Here is a 15102-nt window from a genome sequence, read left to right as displayed (position 1 = left end):
GTCGCTGAAGTGAAGCCTCCTCCTCACTCCCCCCCACTTCACAATTTCATTATTTATTAAATTTATATCCCACCCTTCCTCCCAAAGGAGCCCAAGGTGGCAAGGATGAAGAGTGTGCCTTCTGGAAGGGGAAGGTTGAGCAAAGGAGATTTTCCTGCAGAGTTTAAGGGGTGGCAGATGATGCCCAGCTGTTTTGAAGCAAGTAGATGACCGAAGCTTCTCCGCTCCCACCCCACAAACCTTTGCTCTTTTATCCCTCTTTTCCCACTGTTATTCCAGTTGCTCAAAGCAGTGCAGCCAGAGATTTAGACCCCGACTTTCAACCGGATTACCAGTATTCTGGGTAGCTGCTGGCTCTCTCTCTCTCTCCCTTTATCAGTCCATTCATAGCTGTTGAGCTCTTCAGAGGTTCTGCCCTCTGTCACACCTTTGGTGTCTGTTTCCAATAGCTCTGTGATGTTTCAAAGGACACCTCACGCAGACAACCACCCATTGTTCCAAGGGAAGGCCGGTTGATCTCGGTAAACTTTGCTGCAACTGGTTACAGCAGCCATTCCCCCAGAATTCATTGCTTCTGAGGCTAAGTGCCTGAAAGCATAAATAATAATAATAACGAATCAAGCCAATGGGCCTCTGAACAAGTTCCTAAGTTAAATACCTTTGCATACAAGAGAGAACCTCTTGTAGCTTCTACTAAAGACATGGGAGATTTTCTGTCGCCCGCCCACCCACCCAAATGTGCATTTGATAATCTTCTGAACCACCCCCACGGTACTCTCTTAGTCAGATTTAGTTGTCTCGCTCCACGTACGGCATGCAGTCGCCAATCTTGAGTTCTAGAATCCTGCTTTCATCCCTAAACAGTGAAACGGTATGAAAATTCCTTTCCCGATCGTATTCCTGCAAGGCTGCGGGGGAGAATGACTAAGAAGTAGAAGTACATTTTGTCGAATTGAAAATGCTTTGCGTGACTGTAAATGCCTTCATAATAAATGGCTTCTCTTCATAATAACAGCTTGGTTTTCTGAAAAGGGGGATGGTGCCATGTGACAGCAATATCTTCCAAGGGGAGAAGGCAAGCTTGGCAGGTGATGTAGCTTCATGCCTGATAAGCTGGTCTTTGAATTGCAAATCAGGAGCAAGCCTGGCGGGTTGTTAGCAGGGAGTGCATAGCTCATCTCAAACAGCAGGTGCGCAGGTGCGCCACTGCAGCTGGAAGTTGGGCCTTGGCCTGCCAAGATGATACACCCCACATTTCTGCCTTTACTGTTAGCATATGCAGTCAGTACAGTATGTATTGCCTTTCATGAAGGACTCTGTGGTGCTCCGATCTTCAGAAATAAGCAAGGAAATAAAAAGATTCTGCCCTGACAAGCTGGATTCTGTGGTCTTTAAAGCGTACCAGTCTGCATTATATGGCTTTCCTTTGCATAAGTATTATTCTGCATTTGCTAGATGTCGTGGGGAGCTGTGCTGGACACTGAAATCTTAGGCAGACCTCCCCTCTCTCTTTCCAAAAAGTGTTACTGGGATATTTGAAAGAAAAAGGGAAATTACCCCAGGTCTCACATGCAGACGGTCAATTCCAACAAAGGCTGTGTACACGTTTCCAGTTTAAATCGCAGCTAGGATGTGATGTTCTTTTTTCCTAATTCAGATCAAAAAAGGTTTCGAGGGAGAAACGCATGAAAATGCAGAATTTCACAAGAAACGACAGGACAGATCTGGATCAGGGCTAACAATGCTTCCCAAAAACATGGTGTAAGCTCACTGCATGCAGATGATGATGATGATGATGATTAATTTGTACCCTGCTTTTCTCCCTGACGAGACTCAAGGCAGCTTACAGATAAAAATAAAAGCTGCAATTCTGCATGTATCTACTCAAAAATGACCCCCATGGAGTTCAATCAGACTTAATCAGATTGCAGCTATTAGATATTAGTTATTTTTCAGATGAAAATTTGGAAGTATGGTGATTTGTATGCATTCTTATGTTTTGATTTGATACGTTTTAATTTGTTCTGTCTTGATTTGATATGTTCTGATTTAAATCTCAATAAAGTTTGATTTTAACAATTTAAAAAAAACAGATTGCAGTCTCAGTTGGTCTTAAAGGCCCATATATTTTAAAACCTATCTTCATGAGGGTTAGAAACTTGCTTTAAAACAGGCATCCCCAAACTTCGGCCCTCCAGATGTTTAGGACTACAATTCCCATCTTCCCCGACCACTGGTCCTGTTAGCTTGGAATCATGGGAGTTGTAGGCCAAAACATCTGGAGGGCCACAGTTTGGGGATGCCTGCTTTGAAGAAAGAAAGAAAAACCCCACTAAGGCTGATATTTCAATTTCCACTAGTCTAAAAGTCTACCGTTCCAAGCGACTTGCAAGGCTTTCATGCCTGAATGGCTGTAGGATGCCTTGTAAGGACACCCAACTACCAAATTGTAGGGTGGTGGGGCATGGGTGTACCCACCATGGGGCAGGGAGGGGCAGCTGCCCCCCCTGGAAGGCCAAACTGCGGGCCCAACTAGGGAAGCAAATACCCGGCGCCCCGCTTGTTGACGGGGGGGGGGGGGAGGAAACACTGCTGGTGCTGCGGCTCCTCGGCGGCAGCTCCTCCTCTCAGCCCGCCCTGCCTACATCTGCACCAATCCCCGCCCACTAAAGCCTTCGCGCCTCCCAATGGAAAGCCCTGCCGGGCGGCAACCCATCCTACCTAAGAGTTCTGCTGGGCTGGCAAGTGAAGGAGACGTGGCTGGCAAGTGAATGCAGCCACTGCCGCGCTCTGCCTCCCGGTAGGCTGCACTGCGATCGTTGGCGCCGCGGGCTGGGAATCGCCCCCTTCCCCCCCTCCGCACCCCCACCTACCCCCCCCCAAATTAGGAGTTGGTACTGAGACTCCTCCTGGGCCGGGAGAGGAAGTGCACCGACAGGAGCCAGTTCAGCCTCAGCGGGCAGAAGCAGCAGAAGCCCGCAAAGGAGGAGTGGGGGGCGGTGCCCGAAGGCAGTGGTCGTGGCTGCTGAAAGGAAGCTGCGTGGGGGCGTTCACGCCGGATTGCCGGTGGCAGGAGTAGCCCAGCGGCAGCAACCCTTCCTCACCACCCTCCACCCCAGGCAATAGGAAAGGAGCCGCCTTGGGGGGCGGCACAGCTCTCCGCTCTCCCTGCGTGCATTGCCCTCTCCGGGCATTGGCTGCTGTTTCCTTCTTTCCAATGCGCCCCCCCCAGCTGCTCTCCCTTGCTGCCCCTGCCGAGAGAGGGGCGTTGAGGGCGGGGGAGCCGCCGCCGCTGTAGGGTCACAGCTGGGGGGGCTCACTCGCCTGCGCTGTGCCACCCCACCTTTCCCATCTTTTGCTCCCTTGTGATGGGGAGGCGGTGGTGGCAGCTTCTTCTTCTTCTTTGAGGGTCTCAGCTTGGTGGGGGGGTCCCCGGTATCCTCCCAGGCCACAGGGGGATGGCCCCCCAGGACTAGCAGACCTCTGAGCCCCTTCCCCATCCCAGATATATAGGGTGAGAACTGGAAAGGCTTCGGGGGGACCTGGAGGAGGGAATGTGGGGCCCAAAGGGGTTTTTCAGGGGGGTGGTTAGGCCGTAAATGGATGGGAGCGGTGTCTTCAGAGCAGGGGAATTTTGTGTGAGAGAGTTTAGGGGGTTCATTTAGCGGCTGCAGCCACCGCAGAGTCATCAAGCCCGCTGGCCCTGTAGCCCCGCCCACATCCCCACTTGTGGCCCCTCCCCTCCCATGCCTTGGCCCCGCCCCTGAACGACCATGGCTTGCCCCCCCCCCCCTAGTTTTGATCCTGGGTACGCCCCTGTGGTGGGGAGAGAGAAAGGTAAGCCATAGACCACATGTGTTATATGCAGAAGATCCTGGGTTCATGGCATAGCCAAGGTCTGCTCATTGCAAGAGGAGTAGAAAGTGGTCAGTTGCTGTGTGCAGCTAGCTGAATGGGAGAAAAAGGTTTTAACAACCCTTATTCGTAACACTATGCTGCTGTTTCATTTGTGAATTTAATCTCTGCTGCTGGGGATCTCTCCCAACAGGAGAGTATGCAAAACTCCACATTTTGAATCCAGGTACCCAGCCATTTCCTTTTGTCGTTCCCAGGGATTCATAATATTTCCCTCCCTGCAAGAAGCTGCAGATGTTGGCTCTTTGCTGAAATGCCGGGAGATGCTTCTACGGCAGGGCTGCCACACGTCCGGGAATTGGGCAGGAAAATTGCACCTGGGAGAATTTTCAGCAAAATGTCCAGGGAACCTGGACATATGGCAAGTTGGGCTCAACAACTTCGACACCCCCCCCCAAAAAATACCCCCTCAAATCTCTGTCTGGATTTTCACTTTGGGGAATATGGGAACCCTACTTTAAGGCCTGCATGGCTAAGTGTGCGCCACAGCCAATATTGCCCTTCATGTGAGGGTGCCGTTCGTTCCAGTTCAAAGAATCGTAACAGAGCCAGTGTGGTGTAGTGGTTAAGAGCGGCAGACTTGTAATCTGGGGAACCGAGTTCGCTTCCCTGCTCCTACACATGCAGCTGCTGGGTGACCTTGGGCTAGTCACACTTCTCTGAAGTCTCTCAGCCCCACTCACCTCACAGAGTGTTTGTTGTGGGGGAGGAAGGGAAAGGAGAATGTTAGCCGCTTCGAGACTCCTTTGGGTAGTGATAAAGCGGGATATCAAATCCAAACTCTTCTTCTGTCCCCTTAAGCCTCCCCTAGCCTCTCATCTTGCCACTGCAGTTCAATCAACTGGGGAAGGGAAAGTTGGAGTGCTATTTTTGGATTTCAGCTGGGAGCATTATTCATCACATTTCATAGATGTTCATTGCCACCGCTTTCATTTATTTTTGCTCATAACCATAGCCGTAGGAATAGCTTAGGCCACATGTGCAGAGACACGCACGCCAATTTCTGCTTTTTGAAATCAAGGGGTTTTGTGCCATTGACGTGAATAGCTGGCACGTATAACCCAGGGTTACACAAGCCTGCTTATTTGCATTAACAGATGGAGGTGGTGAAGTTCTGAGGTGACAGAATGGACCGAAGGCTGGACGTCACATTTCTTAAATATTTCCTCACGTGAAAATATTCCTCCCTGCGTGCGGGGAGCCAGCACATTATGGATTATGGGCCATGCGAAAGCAGAATCGGGCTTGAAAGAACATACTCGGTAACTGACGTAGTGTGACGGTCCTTCAAATACAAAGGCCATCTTCAAATATTTGAAAGGCTGTGTCACACAGATGATAGAGCAAACTGGTTTTCTGTTGCTCCTCACAGACGGCAACCAACAGGTTCAAACTCCAAGAAAGGAGATACCGACTAAACACTAGGAAGAATTTCCTGACGGCACAAGCAGCTTAACAGTAGAATGGACAGTGTTGGAAGATCGTACATACAATCGTAAGAGTTGGAAGTCCACCCCCTCTGCAATATCTTAGTGTTCGATGGAGGATTCTGGCCCCATCTGCACTTTATCTTTGAAGCAGGATGCCACTTTAAACAGTCATGGCTTCCCCCCCAAAATCCTGAGAACTGTAGTTTGTGAAGGGTGTTGAGTTGTTAGGACAGGCATCCCCAAACTCGGCCCTCCAGATGTTTTGGGACTACAATTCCAGTCATCCCTGACCACTGGTCCTATTAGCTAGGGATGATGGGAATCGTAGTCCCAAAGCATCTGGAGGGCCAAGTTTGGGGATGCCTGTGTTAGGAGCATAGCTGCCAAGTTTTCCCTTTTCTCACGAGGAAGCCTATTCAGCATAAGGGAAAATCCCTTTAAAAAAGGGATAACTTGGCAGCTATGGTTAGGAGGTCCATAGCCCTCTCAGAGTTACGTTTTCAGAGTGGCTCAACACCCAGTCCCTCTTTCCAGAGAACTCTGGAACTGAGGCTGTGTGAGGGGGACAGGGATTTCCTAACAACTGTCAGCACCCTTCTGAAACTACAGTTCCCAGGATTGGGGTGTGGGTGTGTACTACCGTGTTTCTCCGAAAATAAGACACCATCTTATATTTAAAGGTAAAGGGACCCCTGACCATTAAGTCCAGTCGTGACTGACTCTGGGGTTGCGCGCTCATCTCGCATTATCGGCCGAGGGAGCCGGCGTATAGCTTCCAGGTCATGTGGCCAGCATGACAAAGCCACTTCTGGCGAACCAGAGCAGCACACGGAAACGCCGTTTACCTTCCCGCTATAGCGGTCCCTATTTATCTACTTGCACTTTGATGTGCTTTCGAACTGCTAGGTGGGCAGGAGCTGGGACCAAGCAACGGGAGCTCACCCCGTCACAGGGATTCGAACTGCCGACCTTCTGATCAGCAAGCCCTAGGCTCAGTGGTTTAGACCACAGTGCCACCTGGGTCCCTGATCTTATATTTATTTTTCCTCAAAAAAACAAACAAAAAAACCCACTATGGCTTATTTTCAGGGGATGTCTTATTTTTCCCCTCCTCCTCCTCCTGCAGCCGGCAATGCTGCTGCGCCTATCACTATGTCTTATTTTTGGGGTATGGCTTATATTCCTTGAATGCTTAAAAACCCTGCTACGGTTTATTTTATGGCTACGTCTTATTTTAGGAGAATCAGGGTATTTAAAGTGGTATGAGCCTGCTTTAAATGTTTAGTGCAGATGAGGCCTAAATGACCTTGTGCCCCATAGCACCACACAACCAACAGAATTTTGCAATGTACTTCAGTTTGCATAGTTTAGACAGGCTGAAGCTGAATCCAGCTTCTCTTGGTTCAGAGTTTGGGCTGGTTTTGCACAGAATCTAGATTTAGTCCTGACCACCACAGCACTCCCTGCCCACCCACCCCCCTTCCCAGCAAAGAGCCGCAGCAGCTCTCTGCTGTTTCACAGACACTCACACAAACACCCCATCGCTAGATTGCGGTCCTTAGCAGGTGCCCATCTCGACCTCTGGTATTACTACTAGCCATTTGCACTGTGTCTGCCCTCTTCTTGCACTGGCTGTTTGCAGTGTCGTAACATTGCTTTATACTCGATGTAACCAGCAATAGATGGCAGACATGCAGCAAACCCCCACCCCCAAATCTCTCTCTCGAAGTATCCAGTTCTGCCTTAAGTGGCTTGGCCTATTTATAGCTTAGGCTGTGATAACCTTATCCACAAAGAAGAAAACCAATGCAGGCGTTACAGCCAGGAGGGAGGCCAAATTGGGGCTGAGGTCTGGATCTCCTCTGGGGAGGAATGGGGTGGGGTTTCTTGGGAACGAAGCCCAGTCTTAAAAAGAAACAGGAGGATTCAGAGCAGCTGGCCTGCAAGATCACATCAGTAACGGACATGAAATAAACCTTTCGTCAAGCCCCTTAAAATCTTTCTCTTTTCCCCTGCCTCTTTCTTGGTTTGTAGATTTTCTCAGCTGGGAGTGGGGGTTCACACACACACACACACACACACACACACACACACACACACACACGTGTATGTAAGTATTTGAGCAGTGGCGTTGGGGAGTGGTTACGCGGGACCAGAAACTAGTAAGATCCAGGTTCAAATCCATGCCACTCAGCCATGAAGCTCACTGGATGACTTTGGGCCAGTCATTATTGCTCAGCTTGACTGCTGCCCTGAGCTCCTTAGTGGCAAGGGATTAAATATATTTAAGGTAGATGGGTGGTTGTCAACTTAAAAGTTTCACCCAAGAGCGCACTCACTGCAATCAATGAACATAACCAAGTTAGGCAGGCTCTGAGTAAAACTTACGTTGAATACCACCCTCTGGGTTTAATAAACAGAATGTGCACCAGGGATCAGATTTAGGGGGCGATTGCGCTCATGTCCTGCATGTGGGCTTCCTGAAGGCATCTGGATGAGGCCACTAATATTCCCATGTGTGGCTTTCAAATTCAAAGACTATGATAGGGCTGCTATGGCTGGAACCCATTGGGGCAGAAGGCAGGAAGACCAACATTAGGTGGCGCCAGAGCATAGGTAATTCTGAGACACCTTAACTTGGAGGAAATATTGTTTTAACAGAAAGCGGAGTAGAATCATAGAGTTGGAAGAGACCACAAAGGCCATCCAGTCCAACCCCCTGCCAAGCAGGAAACACCATCAAAGCATTCCTGACAGATGGCTGTCGAGCCTCCGCTTAAAGACCTCCAAAGAAGGAGACTCCACCACACTCCTTGGCAGCAAATTCCACTGTCGAACAGCTCTTACTGTCAGGAAGTTCTTCCTAATGTTTAGATAGATATTCACATCAACTGAAGGTTTTAAATAACAATATTCTAATTTTTTTCCAATGTAACCAGCAGATGGGGAAACAGAAGTTCCTCTTCTGTAATTTTTGCTAATGTTTATTTTCTTATGCTTTCTTTATTTTACTCTTTCTCTCTCTCTCCTATCTCAGTTGTCCCTTTCTTTCCTTTTTCTTCTTCCTTGTTTTGTATCTTTCGTAACTGCAGTTTTGTTGTTTTATGGAAAATATTAATTATTATTTTTTTTTTAAAAAAGTAGGTAGCGCCAGAGCCAATGACGGCCTGAGTTCTACAAGGGAAACACTGAGGCTAAGGAGGAGGAAGGGCTGACAGGCAATGCCACCCCTTGAACAGGTTGTTAAGGAGCCACGCAGGAGCGGTTCCTCGCCCTAGTGGACCAGCTTCCACTGTCAACATGCGCTTTCCCTCAGAATTCCATCCTCACAGGCCTTCTTCGCTCTTCCCTCACAAAGGAGGTGTGTTGTGTAGCCCCTCCAAGTCCCACAAAACTGGGCAATAAACTGTATCCGAAGCCAGGGTTAACATTCTCCGACAGCTTTATTTATTTCTTTTTTTCTTTTCTTTTTGGCACAAACAGACCACATGGACATTCGGCAGCACCCCTGTCCAACCGCAGTTCCGGAAAGTTCCATCCTTTCATTCCCTGCTATCGCCCTGTCAGGGGAGGAGAGGTAAGTTGCCAGGCAAGTTGCAAAATTGTGCTATTCGCTCCAATCTGACAAAGCAGCGTTCCCGTGTGAATTTCAAGGTCGTCCTGCAACATGTTCTCCCGTTTCCAACCCAGGCCAAGTTCTGAGTTTCAGCCAAACTCTGGCAAATTTCGATTATTTTTTATTTTAAAAAAAGACACAAGGGATGGAGAGCACGGGCGCATGTAGACTACATCAGACATGGGCAGAGTCATGGAAGAAGATAGGGGGGCTCGATAAAGCTAAGAAATTAAAGACCCCCCCCCCCAGTCTAGCATATTGAAGCATAACCCAGCCGTGTGCTTGGTGGGAAAGGGATGGAGAGATGTTGTTCTTCTCTGGTTTTGCTAACGGGAAAGAAACCAGCTGGATGGATCTGCCACCTTTTCCACAGCAGCCATGAGACCTAGAAACAAGTTTTGTCTTTTAGAAAAAGCTAGATTAAGGCTGCAATCCTTTGCACACTTGTTGTTGTTGTTTAGTCGTTTAGTCGTGTCCGACTCTTCGTGACCCCATGGACCAGAGCACTCCTGTCTTGCACTGCCTCCCGCAGTTTGGTCAAACTCATGTTCGTAGCTTCGAGAACACTGTCCAACCATCTCGTCCTCTGTCGTCCCCTTCTCCTTGTGCCCTCCATCTTTCCCAACATCAGGGTCTTTTCCAGGGAGTCTTCTCTTCTCATGAGGTGGCCAAAGTATTGGAGCCTCAGCTTCAGGATCTGTCCTTCCAGTGAGCACTCAGGGCTGATTTCCTTCAGAATGGATAGGTTTGATCTTCTTGCAGCCCATGGGACTCTCAAGAGTCTCCTCCAGCACCATAATTCAAAAGCACACTTTGCACACTTACCTGGGAGCAATTCTAATGAGACGCAGTAGGTGGGTGATTACTTCTAAGTAGACCTGCGCAGGATTGCACTGTACGTTTCCCAACATCTACAAGTCAGTCACTGTGGCTTGGGCTATGGATGTTGAGCCAGAAAAATTCGGCTCGCGGAATGATTTTATAGCATGAGCCGCTGCCGTGCAGATATACAGACTCGAGAATACAGTATTGCTGAACTGAGCTCATTTGTATCTGAGCTACGACCCGGCAGAAATCCTTTCCCAGCTCTTTTTAGTGCAAGATCCTTTTTTAGTGCAAGAGACCTAGCGACTGAATTTGGGACCGTTTGCATGCAGAGGGCAGACTCTACCACTGAGCTACAGCCTGCAGCACTGCCTTGCTCTGAGATTGCTGCAAATACTTGGGGGCCCATCACGGCGGTGGCAGGCCCTCATCCTGCCCCTCCTCAGCCTCGCCTCCAAGGGCATCTTTCTATGGCACAACGTGGGCACTGCCGCAAACAGTAACGGCAAGCTGAGCCTTTTCGGATTGGGGGCTGGATTGGAGAGAGTGCCGTCTGAGCTGTACCCTCCTGCCCTGTTCTCTCCCCACACAGCACCCTTCTTGCAGCCGGCAGAGTTCTTGGTGCCCGCCTGCCTCCCATTCCCATATGCTACAGGTGGAAAACAGAGGTGGCTACAGAAAATGGCGAGCGGGCGCTTGGTGTTCCTGGCACTATAGAACATGGGAACGGATGACTGGCTTGTGCTACTAGGTTTGTGGTTGTCAGAGTGGATGGCTGGCTGGTGGTACTATTTATCATGTGGCTGACACTAGAGGAGCCCAGCTACGGATTGGGGGCCACGACGTGAGTGGCACGTACTGGGCCAAGTCGGGGCAAAAGGCTCCCCGCGGCTTTTTTGAAAGGAAAATGGGGAGTCTTCCTGGGGAGAGCCGCCTTCTCCCACCTCCTCAGCTAAGAACCAGGTTGCTGCGCCTCAGGTAGGGCGGGATCCCGAGCCGCTTTTTCACAGTTCGATAGTGTCACTCGAGAGGCTGCGAGAATCCACCTGCTTGCTGAGGGCCAGGAAGCTCTTCCGGGCCTCGCGCTCCGAGTTTGGGGCGCTGGTGGAAGGGGCCAGGGGCAGTTCGTCTGGGAGCAGCTGGGCCTGGTTGGGCAGCTCCTCAGGGGGAAGGCTTTCTGGCGAGGACAGGCCGTGGCGCCAGGGGTTCCAGCTGAACTTGAGGGAGGCCCGGGAGAAGGAGGTGCGGGAGAAGCTGTCGAAGGAGGTGTCCGTCGGGGGCTCGCTGGCCAGGCCGCGGCTCTGAGTGGTGAGCTCGGCCATGGAACTGGCACGGGCCAAACTGTAGAGGCAGTCGGGGTCGCTGCTGCGGCGCGGACGCGACAGCAGGGGCTGGGCGGTGTGGGAGAGCGTGGAGCAGTCGCCGCGCAGGGAAGAGCAGGAGTCCTGGCGGGCCAGGCGCGATGGGAAGTGGAGGCTGGAGCGAAGGAAGATGGAGTCGCGCACCAGGTGCTCGCGGAAAAGCGCCTCGTCGATGCTGCGGCTCAGGTTGATGGGCGACGGGGGCCGGAACTCCAGCTCCGCCAGGGAGAGGACCGAATCCCGCTCAAAGCAGATGCTGGTGTAGGAGCGGCCCATGATGGCCACAGCAGCGTTGGGGCACTTGGGGCTGTAGACGGGGCGTGCGGGGGATGGGCTGGAGCCCTGGACGCCCGCTGCCCGCAGCTCGTTGCTGTCCTTGAGCGCCCAGAGGCGCCCGCTGCCACCCCCGGGAGGGTTCCGGATCAGGTTCTTGCTGATGTCGTTGTTGGGGACCTTTTCCAGGACGCCTCCAGCCCAGTCGTAGCAGTTGTTGGGGTACTCGGGCACCTCGGCCTTGCGGTAGGCGCAGAAGTAGCGTAGGAGCTTGGCCCAGCAGGAGTGCTCGGCCGAGCCATAGCGCCAGCAGAGGGCCTGCCAGGCGAGCGAGACGAGGGCGAAGGAGAGCACCAGCTCCACGATCCGGAACCAGAACTGCACGAACCACCAGCCCCAGGTGAAGAGGTCCACCTGGCCCAGGAGGCCCGAGAGCCACAGCACCCCGTAGAACTGCAGCCCGCAGGACGGCAGGGCCAGCCCACTGCTTGCCAGCAGCAGCCACGCTCCGCTCCAGACGCCCGGCTCCGGGGTGCCCTCGGCCGTCTCGACCACGCTGCGCCGCAGCAGCCAGTAGACGAAGGCCATGAAGGGCAGGAGGCAGATGCCCAGGGCGCAGGATAGGGTGTGCAGCCCCACCGGCACAGCTGGGTGCAACGGAGGGGAGAACAAGTCGGCGGCCAGCAGGGCAGCGCTCTGCACGGACCCCAGCGCAGCCCAGAGCGGCAGGCTCTGCCACTTGGGGGGCAGGACCTCCAGGCGGGCCTGGCGGAAGAGGCGGAGGAGGAGCACAGCAAAGGTGGTGAACAGCAGGGGGAAGGGCGCCGTGTAGAGGACCCTCACCGCGGCGGCCGGGAGGCGGCCCCTCGCACCGTACGGGTCGGCCAGGAAGAAGGTGGTGCGTAGCAGCCCGAAGGCCAGCAGCAGGGCGCTGGCAGCTGCGACGTGCGGGAAGTGAGCCACCCGCAAGGCAAGGGAGCCCCCCAGGCAGGCCAGGCTCAGCAGGCTCAGCAGCAGGAAGAGCACGCCGGAGCCGTAGACGTGCAGCGCCCAGGCAAAGCTCAGCGTGCGCTCGAGGTCCCCCCAGCGGATCAAGGTCTGGTTGGGCAGCAGCTGGCTGCAGGCGCTCCCAGGGCTGGGGCAAGGTGCGCTGGAGGCAGTGAGGACGGTGGGCAGGCTGGGCTGGGGGCGGGCCAACTGACGGTGCAGCACAACTCTCTGCGTGGTGACCCGGATCAGGCCACGGCGGGGGGTGTCCAGGAGGCGGGCAGACGTGGTGGTGGTGGTGCTGCTGCTGCTCCGCTTAGCGGGACGGGTCCCAGCTGCACCTGTAAATGATAATGGAAAAAAGCACGATGGGGATCAAGGGTCAGGAAGGAAGTCCCCCAAAAGACCATTTTTGCATAAATGTATTGTAAGGGGAAGAGAATATAGGGACCCTCTTCCCCTCATCAGAAGCAGCCCGTCCCCAAGCAGCGATAACAGCGAGGATGGACGCTCAGGAGTCCAGTCAGGAAGTGGAGAGAGAGGGCCAGGGCTCTCTCAGCAAGGGAGAGCCCCTGCGACACAGGAAGGAGGAAGAGAGAGGGGGGAAAGGGGGGAGAAGGAAAACATGGAACGCAGACCCTTTCCTCCGGTTCCGGAATCACGCAGGAGAAGGAGGGGAAAGAGATTTGCTGCCCTTAGGCTCTTATGCTGGAAAAGGTCGAGGGGCGGTCCAATGCCGGATTCTGCCTCGGACTAAGCAGACATGTTGTACAGACCCAGCTCACTGTAAATAGACTGCACTAAACAAAAACTGCTGAAAGACAAGCATGCGGAGCGTCGTTACTCTAGAGTAGCCGCAACAATCCCCTGACATGTACGCAGTGGGCAACCTGCATTTCTGTTCCTTTGTTAAGTCATTATTACAACACGCATACACCCAGCTCTGTCCAGAATCGACATTTTCATCAAGGAGAGGAGAAAAGGAGTAGCAAGTATGAGGTTCCCTTCTTCCCAGTACGGTTGAAAGCATGTGGGCAAAGGATGCATTGTGAAGTCTAAGAAGCTGGAGGGGAGGATCAAATAAGATTTCAAGTCTTGGAAAAGCTCCGATGCCGCACAGAGTTCTGCCCCTGCCTCTCCGCAGGACTAATAAAAGCAGATTATAGGAAGTAAAAATAGCCAAAGATTCCAACTCTGCTTCATTCGCATGCTGTGCACATAATGTGCGGAATCTGGCTTCCGGGCTTCAGAATTTGATGTAGTTCTTCTTGTTGTTTTTAAGCGCAGATTACATAGGAGCACCTACTGAGTCAGACGTCCGGTCCATCTAGTCCAGTATGGTTTGCACTGACTGGCAGCAGTTCTCCGGGATTTCGGGCAGGCGTTCCTCCAAACCCTACTGGAGATGCCAGGATTATTCACTACACTTGCTAAGATTCCAGGCCCCTTCCCTACTCAACGAGAGACACACACACACACCCTGCTGGCGCAATGCTATTAAATCCTACTTTGTGCTCCCAGGAGTATTCAATTGATTGGTTTACTGTAGCGAAATGAGCAGTTCTCTCAAACGACACACAGTTTCGGACCGACGTGGCCTTGCTATCCCCTCTGATTGCTCTCCCCCAGTCCGAGATGCTTTTCCCGAGACGCTTTAACTACTAGACATGCCAGGGATTGCAAGCTTTGCCCTTCGGCATGCCCGGCATGCGCTCTGCTACTGAGTCATCTATGCTGGAGGGGAGGAGGTGGGGCACGAGATGACTATTTATTCCTCTCCCGAACTGCAGGCGACAGCAGCCAAATTAAGGAGCAGCTTCCTCTGCCATCTGCTCCAGGGGCCTTCCCCAGCCCATTCATTACCATCCTGCCACCTGGCAAGATTCAGCAGGGTGAGCGAGAGACGAGCAACGCTGGCATGCAGGAAGCAGGGCAACGATAACCGGCAATCATTTGCTCATGACCGACCGACACAGCTCTCCAAGCGCGGGTCCTTTTGTAGCTGAAATGACACACCGTCCACATACAACCGGGAGGTGTCAAGCCTGATTTGGGGTGGGGGACGGACGGACCCCAAGGTTTGCAAATGCACACAATAAGATATTTAGGAGAAATAGCCCTAAGTGGTGGTGGTTGGTGGTAAACTCCAAAACCGGCCCATAGAATCATAGAATCGTAGAGTTGGAAGAGACCACGAGGGCCATCCAGTCCAACCCCTGCTGAGCAGGAAACACCATCAAAGCATTCTTGACATATGCCTGTCAAGCCTCTGCTTAAAGACCTCCAAAGAAGGAGACTCCACCACACTCCTTGGCAGCAAATTCCACTGCCGAACAGCTCTTACTGTCAGGAAGTTCTTTCTAATGTTTAGGTGGAATCTTCTTTCTTGTAGTTTGAATCCATTGCTCCGTGTCCGCTTCTCTGGAGCAGCAGAAAACAACCTTTCTCCCTCCTCTATATGACATCCTTTGATATATTTGAACATGGCTATCATATCACCCCTTAACCTTCTCTTCTCCAGGCTAAACATACCCAGCTCCCTAAGCCGTTCCTCATAAGGCATCGTTTCCAGGCCTTTGACCATTTTCGTTGCCCTCTTCTGGACACGTTCCAGCTTGTCAGTATCCCAATGGGGACTGAACACACTCAGTGATTGTAAATGCTATAACTGTTGGGAGCGAGGAACTGAAAACCG

At 52.2% G+C, this 15102-nt stretch overlaps 1 protein-coding gene across 1 annotated transcript; it reads right to left on the bottom strand.

The window, feature by feature from the left end:
- Positions 1-8318: 8318 nt before the first annotated feature.
- Positions 8319-13510, bottom strand: LOC148686991 (proline-rich transmembrane protein 3-like). Its single transcript, XM_088662640.1, has one exon. The coding sequence runs from the start codon at positions 12006-12008 to the stop codon at positions 10791-10793; it is 1218 nt and encodes a 405-aa protein (XP_088518766.1). The 5' UTR covers positions 12009-13510; the 3' UTR covers positions 8319-10790.
- Between the last annotated feature and the right edge of the window lie 1592 nt (positions 13511-15102).

Source organism: Zootoca vivipara, chromosome 2 (assembly GCF_965207765.1).
Source record: "Zootoca vivipara chromosome 2, rZooViv2.hap1.1, whole genome shotgun sequence".
NCBI lineage: Eukaryota > Metazoa > Chordata > Lepidosauria > Squamata > Lacertidae > Zootoca > Zootoca vivipara.
Note: the sequence above shows the minus strand (reverse complement) of the source record. Positions and strands in the feature narration are given on the sequence as shown.

Excerpts from the sequence above, each read along its gene's own strand:
- LOC148686991 (XM_088662640.1), bottom strand. The coding sequence starts at position 12,008 with ATGGCCTTCGTCTACTGGCTGCTGCGGCGCAGCGTGGTCGAGACGGCC.